The sequence below is a fragment of the Antrostomus carolinensis genome, unplaced genomic scaffold (assembly GCF_000700745.2).
Source record: "Antrostomus carolinensis isolate BGI_N321 unplaced genomic scaffold, ASM70074v2 scaffold16759, whole genome shotgun sequence".
In the NCBI taxonomy this organism is placed as follows: domain Eukaryota; kingdom Metazoa; phylum Chordata; class Aves; order Caprimulgiformes; family Caprimulgidae; genus Antrostomus; species Antrostomus carolinensis.
The window spans coordinates 45200-61325 of NW_010336644.1; the positions used below are offsets into that span (position 1 = coordinate 45200).

The 16126-nt window shown below is 37.9% G+C and overlaps 1 protein-coding gene across 1 annotated transcript in view; it reads left to right on the top strand.

Moving 5' to 3' along the window:
- RET (ret proto-oncogene) overlaps positions 1-16126 on the top strand; it is a 31744-nt gene that overhangs the window by 1136 nt on the left and 14482 nt on the right. The window contains exons 3-10 of the mRNA XM_010174945.2: positions 1143-1436; positions 1905-2146; positions 3855-4056; positions 4521-4720; positions 9073-9331; positions 10487-10612; positions 11499-11609; positions 15367-15486. Of these exons, the coding sequence (XP_010173247.2) occupies positions 1143-1436; positions 1905-2146; positions 3855-4056; positions 4521-4720; positions 9073-9331; positions 10487-10612; positions 11499-11609; positions 15367-15486 (1554 nt within the window). The remainder of the gene's footprint in view (positions 1-1142; positions 1437-1904; positions 2147-3854; positions 4057-4520; positions 4721-9072; positions 9332-10486; positions 10613-11498; positions 11610-15366; positions 15487-16126) is intronic.

Below are 16126 nucleotides of genomic sequence, written 5' to 3' on the forward strand. Positions count from 1 at the left end.
AGAAGCTTACTGTTAAACTACAGAAATGAATTATCTCAGGTTTTTTTCCCCTTCTTTTATGCTCTAGCAGTAAATTGGTTTTGGTGATTTTGATCTATGAGGAAATTAGGTATCATTAGATGGTGAAGGAGGAAATGGGTGAGGATTTAATGGCATACCACTGTGATCAGTTGCAGAAATTCTGCTGTTGGAGAGAGTCTGTAGTAACTATCTTGATTTTGTAAGAACCATATATCAACACTACCCTTTGACTTAGGTGCCTTGATGTTGAAATGTTCAACTTCAGACACTTACTGCTTTATTTTTTAAGTGCTGAGTGCTTGATATCTTACCCTTTTTTGCTGCATTTTTGGTACTCAGTGTTCATGAATATCAGATAGCTATTTGTAACTGAACAAAGGAAGAACAACTATCCAGAAATTGAAAGCCTTGTTTTGTTCATATGGATCAAAGTGACCTAGAGCATCTTTTCAAGTGAATTAGAGCTGTTACTGAGATACTATCATTCAGTCTTTAGTTAAACCAAAGTAATCAAAATAATTAAGGCTTGAGGGTGTATTAGTAGATGCCACAGGTCGATTTTAACTTCTGTGTTATCTTTATGTATCTTTTGAACAACTCCTTATATTTCAAAATGATGAAGGAATTTGTCCTCTAAATGTAAACAATTTGGCCCATATCCTCAACTGGTATAAAGTATCAGAACACTATGACTTAAATGAAAGTGGTTTTGAGTCTGTCCTGAGTATGTGTTGCCATTTTATGCACTCTTTTTCCCTGCTACCACCCCACTCTGTTCTAGTTCCTCCAAAAAACAGTCCTATCAAAAAGCTGATTACTAATAGTGACCTGTTTCATGTCAGTGTGTTGCAAACAGAATGCTGATATTGTTCTGTGAGGTTCTACAACATAAAATTGGTACTAAGACCTGTAGTTTTTTGGCTTACTGGGGTTATTGAGGTTAAGGTTTAAGGTCTTCCCACCAGCAGGTGAAGTACTGAAAATTTGTTTTATTACATGATAGGACTATATGGTTGTTTGTGGAATAATGGACTAGAGTACAAAATGGGTAAAAGAAATGTTGGCTTGTCTCCTGTAAAATATTTTGGTTTGTTTTTGTTTTGGTTTTTTTTTTCCTGAAGCTGTAGGAAACTGGATGCCATTATCAAAGGTGATGCTCTATGTCTTCCTTTCATCCCACCCTTTCCAAGAGAATGAATGTGACTCTGCTACACGCACCACAGTTTTCCTCTCCTTGATCAATGCTACTTCACCAGCTTGCAGTTCCCTGACAGCAAGGCAGCTTTGCTTCACAGAAATGGATCTCTCCTTTCACATCAAGGAGAATAAACCACCTGGCACATTTCATCAGCTTCAGTTACCCTCAGTTCATCATCTGTGTCAGAATCTCAGCATTTCCTACAAACTGCTAGCAGGTAAAAGTAGATCTGAGCATTCACCTACCAGCAATAGATGTAAACATCTGCATTGTTAAAATGTCTTTTGTAGTAGATCCTCTAGATAGATTCTAAAAAGGAAATTCCATTGCAAATGTAAACTGAGCCTGAAGATTTTGCCTTTGAGATACCCAGAGGGAATGGGAAGGAGGACTATTCCCTTTCCTAAGGAAAAGAATGGTTTGAGAAGTTTGCACCTGCTAAGAGCAGACTGGGAATTGTGCTGCTTTTAGACCATAGGATCTTCCCATCTATTCCATGTTTTCTGCCTACCCTAATATGACCCTGCAGCTTCCTTCCGTTTCACTTCTGAGGCTGCCTTTTATCATGCAGTCATTATGTCCAAATGGATTTACTGGATTACAGAAGAGTATTAAAGAAGAAACCTATTGGAGTCCTCTAATGGGAAGTGATTGTCCCTATTTATACCGCGTCTGTGTTTTTCAGCTGAAGGTATGCCCTTTCGATACAATGAGAACACCACCGGCGTCAGTGTGACGCAGCGCCTAGATCGAGAAGAGAGAGAGAGATATGAGCTGATTGCCAAATGTACCGTGAGAGAGGGCTTCAGGGAAATGCAGGTTGAGGTGCCCTTCCTGGTGAATGTGTTGGATGAAGATGACTCTCCTCCCTTCCTTCCCAATGGCACTGATACTGCAGATGCTGTTGTGGAGTTCAACAGGAAAGAGGTAATGTTCTCCTTTGTCTAGTTCCTGAGGTAGGGGCACAGTGGGTGGGAGGCATGATTGGGAAATGGGGAAACACCGTGCTGTGGGTAATGGATCTCAGCAACGAGCGTATCACCACACCATACTCTACAACCCTGTGATTGTAAAATGCTGAATTTGTAGGATTCCTCTCCCCTGAATTATATCTTATTCAGACCCCAAAATAAGAGTTTGGGTTAGGAATTAGAGTGTAACAAAATATGAGCAGTTCCTGAGGTCAGGATGGATCATTACTGGGACTGCAGTCAGGATCGCTGTATCTCCCCATACTGAGCTCTGCTCTGTATTTGTTATGGGGTTGCTTCCCCAGGGGACCAAAATTGAGTGTTAGAGCAAGTGTATGTGTGTATTCTTCCCATATATGTGAATATATATAAGATATCAGAACTACATTCAGAACATTTTATTAGGATGCTGTACCATAAGTTAGAAGAAGCAGTTGCGTTCTGCTGACAAACCTTGCACCTGCAAAGATGTTAAAGTTTCTAGTGTCAGGCTATTAAGGGAGAGCTCCAGGATCTTGCTTTAGTGGTGCCCTCCCACTTTTCCCTTCCTGGCCCAAGATGATCGTTTAATAGGTCTGAACCCCTGGCTGTCTTTCTGTGTGTGTCCGCTGTACGGGTACACCCCTTGATTCAGTAGAGAAGTATACAGGTGGGCTCTTTGGCTCTTCCCACCGGAGCAACAGCCCTTTATAAGTGAATAGTATAGAGAAGGCACTTCTTTTGGGGCCTAAATGATGCATTTTTCGTGAGAGGACTTCTGTTTTGTAACAACATATTTTTTTGTAGTCAGATTTCCCTTCAAAGTATATTTTGCTCGTGTTTGTGTCTGGAAGGGAAAAGAATTATTTGGGGAGTTTGCTGCCACCTCTCGACTAGAACAAGTGTTGACAAGACACCTGTGAACACATGACAGTTTCCTGGGCATAAAGTAATTCCTTTTTACTTCTGAAAATTTTGAGATTTCAGAGTGCATCTCTGGATGATAGAAAGTGAAGGACTCAAAAAACTGTTTTATGAAGTAAAACATTCTCTTTGAAATTACATGCCTGCAAAGCGTTCAGAATGTAGTGAATTTCACTGGCATTTTGCAGTAGAAAAAAAAAGTATTATATTTGGAAACCTTCAGCCTTTCCTAGTAACTAAACAAACTTGAAAAAAACAATTATTAATAAAAATCTTAAAGGCCTTGTGGCTTCCATGACCAGGTGGAGAACAACAATCTATCAGACTAAGCAGAAGAAAGACAACCCAGGCCATTTCTGTCATTTGAGTAATCTGAATGTATTTCATGATTTTTAAGTGTGCATATTACTTACCTGCTTTTTTTAGTAGTATTGTAGAATAACGTTGATTTAAAACAAACAAACAAAACTCAAGAGCTGTGCACATGCACTCATTTCCTACCTCAAAAGTTTAGCACTGTATTTAGACATAGACTCAAATGATTATGTGACAAGTTCTTTTTCACTGCCATTTTCTTTTGAGCTTCTAACTTAGATTAAATAGATGTGAAATAGTGACAACCTGAAGCTTAAATTTGAATTAAAGTGGGCTTGAGTGAAAGTTGAAAGGTTTTATTTGACCAAAATTTCAATCTCCCAAATATGTATCAGAGGAAGAAAGCTACAGGTTATTCAGTAATGTAATTTATTATTTCCTTCTAGGGAACTGTTCTTGCATCGCTGACTGTATATGATGCAGATACCACGCCTATTTATCCCCTTGAAAGCAGTAGAAAGAAATACACAGGAACCATCATTACCGATGATCCCTGGATAAGTGAAACATTTCGGGTAGAGCACATCTTCGATGAAATCCACTTCAGCCCAAATGGCAGCCAAGTGAGGGGAACTCAGCATGAGTACAGTAAGGTCTCTTTCTTCAAATAAAGAAGTTGCTTGTTAATAATTGACCAATAAGCTCTTGAACTTTTCCATGTATTTTGTAAATATTGAGACAAAGAAAGATGAGATATTTCAAGTTAAGCAAACACCGAGTTTTAAACCTGTAATGAAAAAATTGAGTTTGTGCATCTCTGGGATAGGGACTGTACGGGATGATGTTGTGTATACTGATAAGCAAGAGGTTCTGATTGTAGGGTTCTCAGCATGGTAGGCAGAAGGGAGGAGAACCTCTCCAAACATCTTGAATGGCACTGAGCATAACTCTATAGGAGCGTATTTTCATATTTAAGTCACCTTCTGTTTAACTGTTAGGGATAACTTTGATATGTGTAATTTTGATGTGTATAATTTTGTTGGGATTGCAGTATCAGAATATATGTTTGCAGATAATGTGGGTTGGTAATAGACTAATCTTTTCCTTTGCAGAACTGGTACTGAATAAAAGTATTTCAGTCACAGAGCATCGCTTCTTCCAATTGGATGTTTTGGTGAACGACACAGAATTTCATGGCCCAAAAAGATCGGTGATGCTTCATTTCAATGTCTCCATCCTCCCTGTCAGCATTCAGTTTCCAAACATGACTTACCAGTTCACAGTGAACAGAAATGCTGAACGTTTTGCACAAGTAAGAACTGTGTTAATTATACTTCCACTGTCTCTTAGAGACAGAGCTTAGTAGATAGATCTCTGGGGCAAGATGTGGTAAAGTGTTTTCAGTAGAATCAATGAAAAATGTGACATCAATATGACTGTTGCTGGACTGATGCAGTGGATAGCAGGTAAAATGGACACGACACTAGCTCTCCCGTCACATAATAACAGAAGAGAGGCTACACATGGAAGTATTAATAGAGAGAAATAGATACAGAAGGACTGGCAACCATGAGCGGCTTAGGCATAAATAACTGGAAAAATACCAAAGGCAAAAAAATAAATTTCTCCTAGCTATTGGAGTCCCAGCTCTACATATTCCAGTTTATTAATGGCTTTTTTCTAGATAATGGCAAGTTAGTAATTAATGTGTTTCCTAATTTAACCCTCATTTTAGTTTAATCACCACCATTGCCATTAATAATGCCTTCCAGAAACAGTTTCTAACTGGTTGACATGAATTAGGTGAAAATTACAATGTAAGTCCTATGGAACATGTACGTTGATAAGGAACTAGTTCCATATAATTAATGTTATGAAAGTGAATATTAAAAACATCGGGGATGAGCCATTTTGGGGGAGCTTCTGTAAAGTATACCTCATAACTAAATAAAGCTATAAAAATTCCACTTTATTTGTAGCAGAGAGGAGGACTGAGACTAAAATATGATCATCCCAATTGCAGAGAAAACCAATTCATTAGAAGACTTCTGAGGAAGAATTCAGTTTTATTAATCTTTAAGCCTCTGTCTAATAGTAAAAAGAAAGAAAAAGGAACGTTTGATATATTGTGTGTTCTTATATTTAATCTGATGAAATGCACTATGGTCTGATAGCTCTTTAGGGTATGGAACAGGCCTTACATGACCAATAAAAATGGTACTGCTTAATCAAGGGACAGTAGTGTGCACTGAATATCCTAAATAAGAAAAAGATACCAAGTGTGCTCATACAGCAGGCTCCCTACAAGAAGCTACTTCTTTATGACATTTTGTGATGCCTTGTGGCTGTAACTTTAAAATTTGTAGTCCATTAGAAACTTCAGAGCATATTATTTGCTTTTTGTACAGATCACAATATTTTTGATGTTAGGTTTGGGTTTTTTGTAGCACCACATTGTGAAAGCTTTATTCTCAGTGGTGTAAAAAAACCTCTTAACTGGAGATAGGGTGAAATCAGTGATTTTCCTCCTAAAAAACAACAGCAGAGGCACGCATGATACTAGATGATAGTCTAGCTCTTAGCATCTAGAAAAGGACCCCAACTGTGTGTGTGTCACAACATGACTGTAATTTTTAAAGCGTGGAAATTTAACTGTTAGGTGTGTATGAATATATAATATGAATTAATTGATTTTCATGTTTGTACGTGTGTGTATATATATGTATACATACACACACAGATTTTACATATAGGTGTATGCATACAAATATATTATACATAAATTACTTAATTCCAAATTAAATTTGGTTAAACCATGTTTGTCTGTGCATACCGATTGCCTCAACGCATTTGTTTGAAGTCTGGGAGTATATAATTTTCTAGTTCCAGAATGCAAAAACAACAACAACAAAAAACTGAGTTAACTTTTAAAGCTGCTGCTTTTGCATGTTGTCAGGACAGTCAAACATCTGAAAGGGAATTTTAGGGTTTCTGGAAACAATGGCACTTCCCACTGACTTTGCAGTTTCACTGGGTGGCAGTAGTAGCAGGGAAAACAGTTCCTGGCAAGAAGGTCGCCAAGTCTGTGGGAAGAGATCTCTCTATTTTGTGCTGCCTGAACACAAATTCACAGAGAAATTTTGTTCTGATTCTTGACCAGCAAAATGCAAAAACTCATGCTGGCTCTGGAGACAGTCTTGATCAGTTAGTGTCATCCACTGACTTCTAAGGCTAGGTTTGGATTTACAGTGTGCTCAGGCTGGAGCACAAGTCAATGGAAGCAGCTTAGTCCCCAGCACTTCAGATTATTAAAGTTGTCTGCATAATTAGCTGTGATGTACCAGAGCAGTGAGGAAAAGTACTGGGCCAAATCAATATGAAGGCTGAACTGTCTCTTGCCCTAAGGAAAACACAAGAGCGTGAAGAAATGATTAACTGCTGGGCTGATGCCATTTGTCTATTTGAGCAGCTAAATGAATTGAATAACAGAAGCATGGCCTGATGGTACAGGCTTGCCCAGTGGCATTTAACTTATCAAAGGACTTAAAGCTCTATTGACATTTACTGAGACAAATGATGAATAACATCAGCTGAGATTTTGAGAGAGGTTATATGTCCAAATGTCCCTGGAATTCAGTGAAGAGGAACGTTATCATTATCATTATCCAGAGTTTATTAAACTCTGGAGCTCAAAAGATGGATTTTTCCATTCCTATTTCTGGTAACGGTATTTCTGTGTTAAATATTGTGTGTCTTGCAAAACGCACATTTGTAGGTTTTTCCCCTGTATGTTGATGTTAATCCTGATTACCAGACTCTTTTTTTACCCTCCTCATGAGAAAGAGGAGCTGGCTGCTTCTGCCTCCTTCCCCTGGGGCTGTGCTCTGCTGTATCTGAGAGTTGTGTGAACTCCAGACCCCAGGGTGCAAGGCAAAGTTACAAGCTTGGACTTTACCTACTGGAATCAGGTAAAAAGAGAAAGCCCATCTGTCTTGTAGAAACTTCTTGATGGGGGGCATTTTTGGCTTCTCATATTATACAGAGAAAGCAAAACTGGCCCACGCACTACTCCAAGTGTAATCTGCTCTTCAGGGACCCCATATTTATGGGGTCTTCTCCATCCCCTTTGTAGGCAATTTCTGTTGATCAAAAAGGTGCCTGGAAAAAGCAGTTATGACAGACTAGGCAGACAGGACAGTTTAGTCTATATAAATGTTAATGCCATAGAGCATTATGTTCTCCTCCTGCCCCAAAGAAACATCATCTAAGCAGTTGCAAAACACTGCCAGTTGCAACGCAGCAGCAAAGCTAAAATGACGTGGTTCTGGAAGGGACCTGTCTAGACCTTGTGTCTAGACAGAGTTTATGAACAGCTGAAGTCCTTTCTTTACTTCTTTTCCTTCCTGCCAGTTTCAGCATGCTGTGGAGGAGACAGCATGGGAGAAATGGCCTAGCTTCCAATTGCTTTAATAATCTTTGTATGTTATCCTGCCACCAAAATAATCCAGCAAAAAAACCCAGGAAATAATGCCAAGTGACCAGTCAGTGATGTGAATGGGAATAAGTTAGATGAAGTGGGGCTATCTTATGACAAAGTATGCTTCTAGGACTGCAGAAACTCTCTGGCTTTAAATAGTACAGGTTCATAGGAAGAGGTGTTAGTACAAAATGTTTTGGGGTTTTTTTTAAGTTCTTTACGAAGAATGGTAAACCCAAGATGTACAGATATGCTTTTACCAGCAGTAGTGTTACTTGAAAGCACATCTTAAAATGCAGCATTTGAAAATAATCCATCACCAAGTTCCCTTAAATAACACTCCACCCTTCACATTGTGGTTTTCCCTGTAAGGAAGGCCAGTGCCTCTGGGCCTGATCCGAATCCCACTCTTGTAAATGGAAAAACCAAAGTGAGCTTTGGATCAGTTCCTATAGGAGCTGGACAGGAGACAAGGCTTTACATTCCTGTGCTTCTTAGATAAATTGTTTCAGACACAAGAGTGCTCTAGCATAGATATTTTGGCAGGCAGAAGTTCAAATATGGTAAACCACTATATTTTCATTTTTAGATAAAACATTTTTTTTTAAAGTGCAAATGGGAAATAATGAGGTTTTTATTCCTTTTAAGGCTTTCAGAGAACTCTGCTGGACAGAAACTTTATAACTGAAGTATTATGAAAATTGTGTATTAGCAATTTCTGTTTCTATCTTATTTGAAAAGAGTCTCAGCTTTGTTCACACTGAGCTATTTGCTTTGTCAAGCAAAACCAAAGTTTTTCTCATTGATCAGCCTGGGACAGGGCAGGGACTGAACTCAGACGTTCACAAATCAGAGTCTTGTTCTCACTGAACACTGCTGACGATCAGCAGTAGGCACCAAATATCACTGAGCCTCTGGGTTGAGGCTTTTTGCATTTCCACTGCTAGCCTGAAGACAATGGCAATGCTTTAGCTCTCATTTTTACTAAGAAATAAATCACATTTGAAACATTTATGTACTGTATTGGTAGTAGAATATAAATCTGTAAACCTCAGATAAATGCTGAACTTTGCAAGGTGTAATATGCTTGATTTTCTTTCAAGATATTTTTAGGAAGCACAGAATATTTTTGATGCTATAGTTTTGTTTCTGTTGTCTGTGATTTCTTTGTTGGTGTTTGAGCCTAGATAGGAAAAATCTGCATTGAAAACTGTATGAAATTCCGTGGTGTGAACATCACCTACAAATTACTGGCCCCCAACATAAGCTGCTATCCTGTTAGCATACTTCAAGGCCGAGAAGACAAATATGGAAGCCTTTATGTGAACGATTCCTCTGTGCTGCGCAGACCTGAATGCAAGGAAATACAATATACTGTTCAAGCCACAGACAAGCAGAGCAGGAAGCATACCAAAACCCTCCTCACTATTGTATTGGAAGGAACTCGTAAGTACCTGAGTCAATTAGAACTATTTACTTATTTACAAGTGTTACTGGTATCAGGTGATGCATTAGTAGGGTGATCTATAAACTGATGGCATTAACAATGAAAATGATTCTGAGCTACAAGATACAGATCACAAATTTTGCATTTTGAGTTCTGATTCAAACCTGCTTGTAGCAGATAATTGTTTGAAGAACTAATGCACAGAGAGGTGATGTATCAGGTGCAATTCCTAATGTTCATGATGACATTTAGTTTAGAAGAATTTTTGTGTGTGTGTGCCTGTGTGACCTTCATTTTGTATTTCACATTCCTATGGAAGAAAAAAAAAGTGTGTATGTGTATATATGAAACCACAAATCTCTGACTTAAGTATATTTATTCAATCACCTTTCTCCCCACTTCTGTCTCCAATTTTTCCTTTAAAAAAAAAAAAAATTTGCTTAACATTCATGTAGCAATTGCACTGACTTTGTTTTACTGCAAAGTTCATAAGGGCAGAATGTTCTTCTGTAAATCATCTGTAACAGCCACAGCAGAGGAGGATTACACTGGAAATGTAATAATTTTTCTCCAAATCTTATTGTACTTTATGCAAAACCTTACAATTCTACCTGACAGTTGCCTCCATTCCCTTCTGTTATATCGGAATTCCTAGGCCAAGAGCGAATGGCTTGAGGGAGAAGAAAGAAAATCCTGTCATGGCCTTTTCTTTTTGCAAGAGCCTTGTGCTGTCTGAAACCACAGATTTTTAGCCAGAGCTCTTTGGGCTACTGCTATATTAGCCCAAGTACTAAGTGTTTTCCCTCAATTAAAAGTATTGTATGAAGGTGTAAGTACTTATGGTCTCCATTTTTCTGTTATCAGTATGTTAGCACATTTCCACAGTTCTAGGTACTGCCAGTGTGCTGTCAAGCAGATAGCCATGCCATCATGATCTTGCTGTTTATCTTCTGTTTCACAGAAGAGGAGCACCTGGACTTTGCCTGTTTTTACTGATAGTTGGATCAGTCCACGTTCAGTCTTTCACTCCTTTCTTCATCTTCCTTTCCTTCCTATCTACCCCCAAGAAAGAAGTTTTCCTTCTGATTTGAGCTGATTTGCTTGTGTATTCATCTCCCTTGTCCTGAACTGACAGCAAGCACTATTCCCAACAGTTTTAAAGAAAGAAGAGGACTGCCCTGACTCTTGTGCCGTGAGTAAGCACCATGCTGAATGCGAAGAGTGTGGTGGCCTGGGAGTGCTAACAGGAAGATGCCAGTGGAGACAGGGGAGTGGAAAAGGTACATTTCTATTGTGTGAAATCAAGTTTCTGTTTAGTTGTAATTGTGCATTTGAGTTCCATGGGTATAAACTTACTTATTCTGCCTGGACAACATGGTATAGTAAACTACACAGAATCTGGGGCATAAAAAAATTAATCGTAATACCCAAATGAAACATGCACTAGGAAGGAAAATGACGTTAAGTTGGAATGGTCATTCTTGACCTTGTCCCTGGTGATGTTGAACATGATACGTAAACCACCAGGTAGTGAATTGAGTTTGCAGCAGTGTAACTGGAGCTGGTGACTTACAGCTTGCAAGATAATCTCTGCAACTGTGACCTGTGTTTGGAACATACCAATGAGCCTTTGAGCAGGTATGCCCCAGCAGACTGTTAGTGAGCACAGAAGCAGTGTCTCTGTTTTCTGTGGTCTGTAGCACAGATCTGATGGGTGACAGTACTCGGCTCTTCCAGAACAATGCTTCTGTGCCAATGCTTTATCCCTTCCAACTGCATGAGTATCATGAATTCTCTTTGACTGCTTGTAACCTTTGTATTCAAGTATGTGTAAAATTGTGTACAGACATCCTTACTTGTGAAAACCATGCTTCAGTCTCAAAATGGTCAACTAGCTCTTTTTCAAGTAACACTCAATGTAACTGTAAGTGATATGCCCAAAGGGCTGTCAAAAGCAGAAAAAATAGTGAAAAATATCTTTCTTCCAGTTGTTTTCAGCTGTTGTCTTGCCTGTTACTTTAGCAGATGATATTTATATTCATAGATGTTTATTTAAAAAGAAAAGTACCCTGTGTTTTGGTGTGTCAACATGCATTGAGAAGATGTAATAAGCTTTCCTCCAAAGCCTCGTGGTATTTGTGCAGCTGTCTGTTTCTGTGTTAACAGGGATCACCACAAACTATTCCACGTGCACCCCAAGTATCAAGACTTGTCCAGATGGCATCTGTGATGTGATTGAGAGCAGAGATCTGGCTGTGTGCCCCCAAGACTGCACAAGTATGGAAATGTTTTGGGATGGGCTTTTCTGTGTCACCGCTGATCACTGTTCAAGTTACACTTCCTTGACCTCAGATACCTTTACAAGCTCAACATGTTTACCATCTCTGCATTGTCATACCTGCATTTGAATCATACAAGGGAGTTAAGGTTATGGGGACTAACCTTTTTTAAGCCAATCAGCCCCAGTGTTGGCTGACAGTGATGGAAAGATAAGGTTTTCCTCAGGAATTCTCATTCTGCTCCCCCTGTTAATCCACAGGCAGTGTTTTTCAGTGGAGCTATTTGCTGAAACAGTATAGGTTTTAGGCAAGTCAATGGCCTATTTTCAACCTTTAACACAATAGAAATGATAGAAATATGATAGAAACTATGCCTGTTTGAACTGCAATTTAAATAAATAAGAAGAAACAAATTTCAATTTAAAATAAATGTGCTTACAAAAGATCATTTGTGGAAATGATCCAAAGCCTTATCTATTTGAAGATATAGGCAGAGCTTCCTATGAACAGCATTTATGAAGTAAGAACTGAAATCTATTTGTGTTTTTTCTTGAACACATTTTTCTACATTCCACTCATATACCTGCTCATACCTGCAAGTTCACAAATCACCCTGAAGATATAAAGTGTATTGTACTTGAGCAATTTCGGTCTTCTATGAGATGATAATTTTTAAGTGTTTTTATCTATCAGTATCTAATTCAGGAGTAAAGACATAGAAGTTTCTTGAATAATTCTTCTGGCTCTGACGTTGTATACTCCAAGTTTTCATTTTAAAATGGAGTCTTAGAGGAACTAGCATTTCTTTACAGGCTAGGACTTATGTTATTCTATAAAATTAATGATGTATTTCTTACATGCAAGAATGGGGTTGTGTATTGTAAATTACTTTTATTGCAAATATATTTCATCAGAGTGCACAAAAACAATCCTTTAAGTGGAAGAAATGCTTGAAGTGAATGCAAGTAACTTCTCTAATAATCTGAAAAGAATTCCTTATTGGTAATAAACACAATCAGTTGTCATTCTAAAAGTGGAAATATTTGTGCCAAAGGCTGCAATGCTATAACTTGTAATGTGCAACGTATGCAGCATCAGATGTTTTGCTCAACAAAAGCCTGAAAGAAACCCTGTTGTATTAGATAACAGAAGCCAGCAAGTAAGACAAGCTTTCAAGATATTATGTATGCCTTTTTAATGCCCGAGTTGAATAATTTTGTACGTGATTTGACGCAATTCAGAACCTGGGCTGGTGCCCAAAAGTAGTATGTGAAGAAGGAAGAAATTAGTGTGTTTTGAGAGCTCAGAGGTGGAGCAATACCATTGTATCAGCTTTTACCGGCAGGGGACATATCTTTGGGAATGGCAAGCAATAAATAGAATGCTCCAGATGCGTTAAGATCAAGGATATTCTTTAAGTACACACAGTTGCTAAAATACTTATTTTTTGTAATTCATCTAGCATTATGATGGCTATGTATTTGAGTCCCAAAATTGCTTTCTCATACTGGCACTATGAATATTACATTTAAGGGCACTCAGCTGAAACAACGGGTGCTGTGGCTGTGCCTATCAAATAGAGGCAACCTAATTGCATGCTAAGCAAGAGACTTTCTTGTAGTAACTAACTGCTCCAGGTCTGGTTGCAGTGTGTGAATCTGACTAAACGTTTGGGAATGACTGATCTTTGTAGGTTCCTCTGAACTTTAGCTTTCTGATAATGGAAAAAAAAAAATACAGTGCTTAGGCTTTTACCTTGTTGTGCATGTTTTAGTTTCCAGCAGTAGTTGGATGTTGTCTTTGGTTTTGTCAAAGAACCAGTGATTTTGCTTTCTGAATTTCTGGAGTTTCTACATGGTGTGGGATAGGGCCATGGTTTTTCCTTTTTCCAAATGACCATGAAGCAGGGAAAGCTCTTTCCCACCACAGGGCAATGAAAACAACTGATGATTTAAAGCAGAAGCCTATGAAATGCCACAAAATTCAAAACAATATTGATAACTCTTGGAATTTCCCTACCAGCAGTGCGTCGAAGGAAAATAAGTTTTTGGGTCTCTGGATGCCTATAGGAAGCTCTATGTTTCAAATGTACATCTGCAGTGACAATATACTCCTTTCTCTGCTGTGTAAAAACCCTTTTTATTCAAATCCTTCGCTCAAGAACAGTTTAGATAGGACCTGCTCATCCCCTGCTTCCCTCTTCTTCCAGGTCCTAAAATATAGGCAAGTATATATAAATACACAGGATTTTTATGAGGCTAATGGAAACTTTATTTCATCATCTCTTCACAACAGAGAAAGTTGGCTGGTGGGAGGATAATAAAGAATTTTTGGGAAGATCCACACTTCTTCAAACAACAGGTGTCAGCTCAGAGGAAAGTAACTCAACACATATCTCTTCCAAAACTAACCAGCTGAGCTGCATACAGTTTAGTAGGTGTGGCCTCTCTAGAAAGCTGGTCAAAATCTATTTGGCTTAAATACTCAAGTCCCCATTTCACTTCTTCTAAAAAAGGATGTTTGCCTTTATGTTGCCAAAAAATATTCTCTTCCTCAATTTGTGTTACACATACAAAGAAATGTGAAAGAAACAGTCATTCACTGTACTATTGACTTAGAGGCGATGAAGAAAAATGAGTTGAAGTAAAAAGAAGACTATATGGAATAAAACTTGTTCATCTTTTGAATCCCTTTAATGTTTAGGTGATTTTTCTGAAAGGCAACTAAACTTGCAGAACTTTATTGGCTTCTGTCTGTACAATGCTGTTTGCAATTAAAGGCAGTTTGTAGATGAAAAATGTCACAGCTAATGCTAGTTTTTATAATATATGCAGAAAAAAGTTATTTACTTGGAAATATGGTTGCAATTACTCTGTATGAAGACCTCTTGCTTGAAAATGAAGAGTAGTTCTCTATGAGTTGCTGCACTTTTTCCTCATACCAAACAGTGCATTTTCAGATAACGAAAGATTCATTTTTTATCACTTACACTTGGCACTTACTCTTAGTGCTTTCACTGGATTATCCTGTGGCATTTTACAAACATGATTAAGTATCATTATCTCAATTTGACAATAGAACAAATGGTATCTAGAACACTATGCTGACTTTTCCAAGGTAAGAGGAAATTGGCATCAGAACCAGGAGTGGAACTCAAGTTTGTAGACCGTTAGTTTATACCACTGGACTGTACATCAGCTTATGTAGCAGCAATGGTAGAGAGAAACTAAAATAAATAGACTAGAGAAGATCTTTTAGGGAGAATTTTAAAATGTAAGATGACCTCACTAATACGGAATCATAGTGCTTTTTGAGGAAACTGAGTTAGGATAGCCATGAGATGATTGTTTGAGGTAATATTTAGCATTAAATAATGGGAATCTATATAAGGTTTTAAGGGGTACATGAAATTAGGAAACTATCCCAACTATGCAATGCAAAGAAAACTGTTATATTTTTATTATAGATAATCTTAATACAGAGTCTTCCATAATGGGAATAACTGCTTATTAGGACTAATATACAAGCAGTCCGAGGTACTCTCATTTCAGGATCTGAGAAATTTCAGAATTTAGACTCTCCTGTAATTCTCAGGAATCCCTGTCATTATCGCTGCACTGTGCTGCCCTGTTAAATTTCAGAGGCATACCAGAGTAAACCCATGGAAGACTTTAAGCCTTTTTTTTTTTTTTTTTTTTTTTTTTTTTACCTTTAACTACAAGTGAGAATCTTAGCTTGTGTCTGTATTTGATTAGGTGGAAACATTATCGGTGGTCATGGGAAAGGTGCTGGAAATCTTGGAATTAAGTCAGGACATGGGATTTGTTACTGCTTCCCAAGACAGAACTGTTATTGTGAGAAAGATGATATCAAAGGTAAGTCTAAACATTATCTGCTGTTCTCATTTTAATATTTTCCTCTGTTTGTATCTACCATCTGTATATATACAACAATATAAACTTGTGGGTGTGTTAATAAGCAATATTTTTGGTGGGAGACTGCTAATGTAAAATCAATTAAGAACTGGCACCTTGACTTCTACTATGGAGCCTGAAAATCTCTGGAGGAGGTTATTTCTATTCTAGGCTAAAGATTCTTTTTTTTAATCCATTACTACAGGACAAACAGGTTGGTCATCCTTTGATTTCCACCAGCATTTGCATTTCAGTGAGACTCACCTGATATTTACAAAGACAGCTAGGAGAATTAGAATTAGAATAAAGACTTCTGTTACTTTAAAGTAATTCCAGCTTCCTAATCATTTCTGAAAAATCTCAACTTCAAAATGTCAGGGACACCCAGCACTTATTGTGTTAGGAGGAGGAGTGGATTACTCTTTTTCATTGACCTTTGTTTAAACAGAAAAGCTCTACACAGTTGTTTTGAAACAGATTGATGGGGATTAAATAATGGTTTTTTAAAATCATTTTTATTTTTGCTAATAATAAGCATAACATGAAATATTTTCCATCTCTAAAACCAAATTGGTTAGAATAAATCTCAATTTGCTCTTTT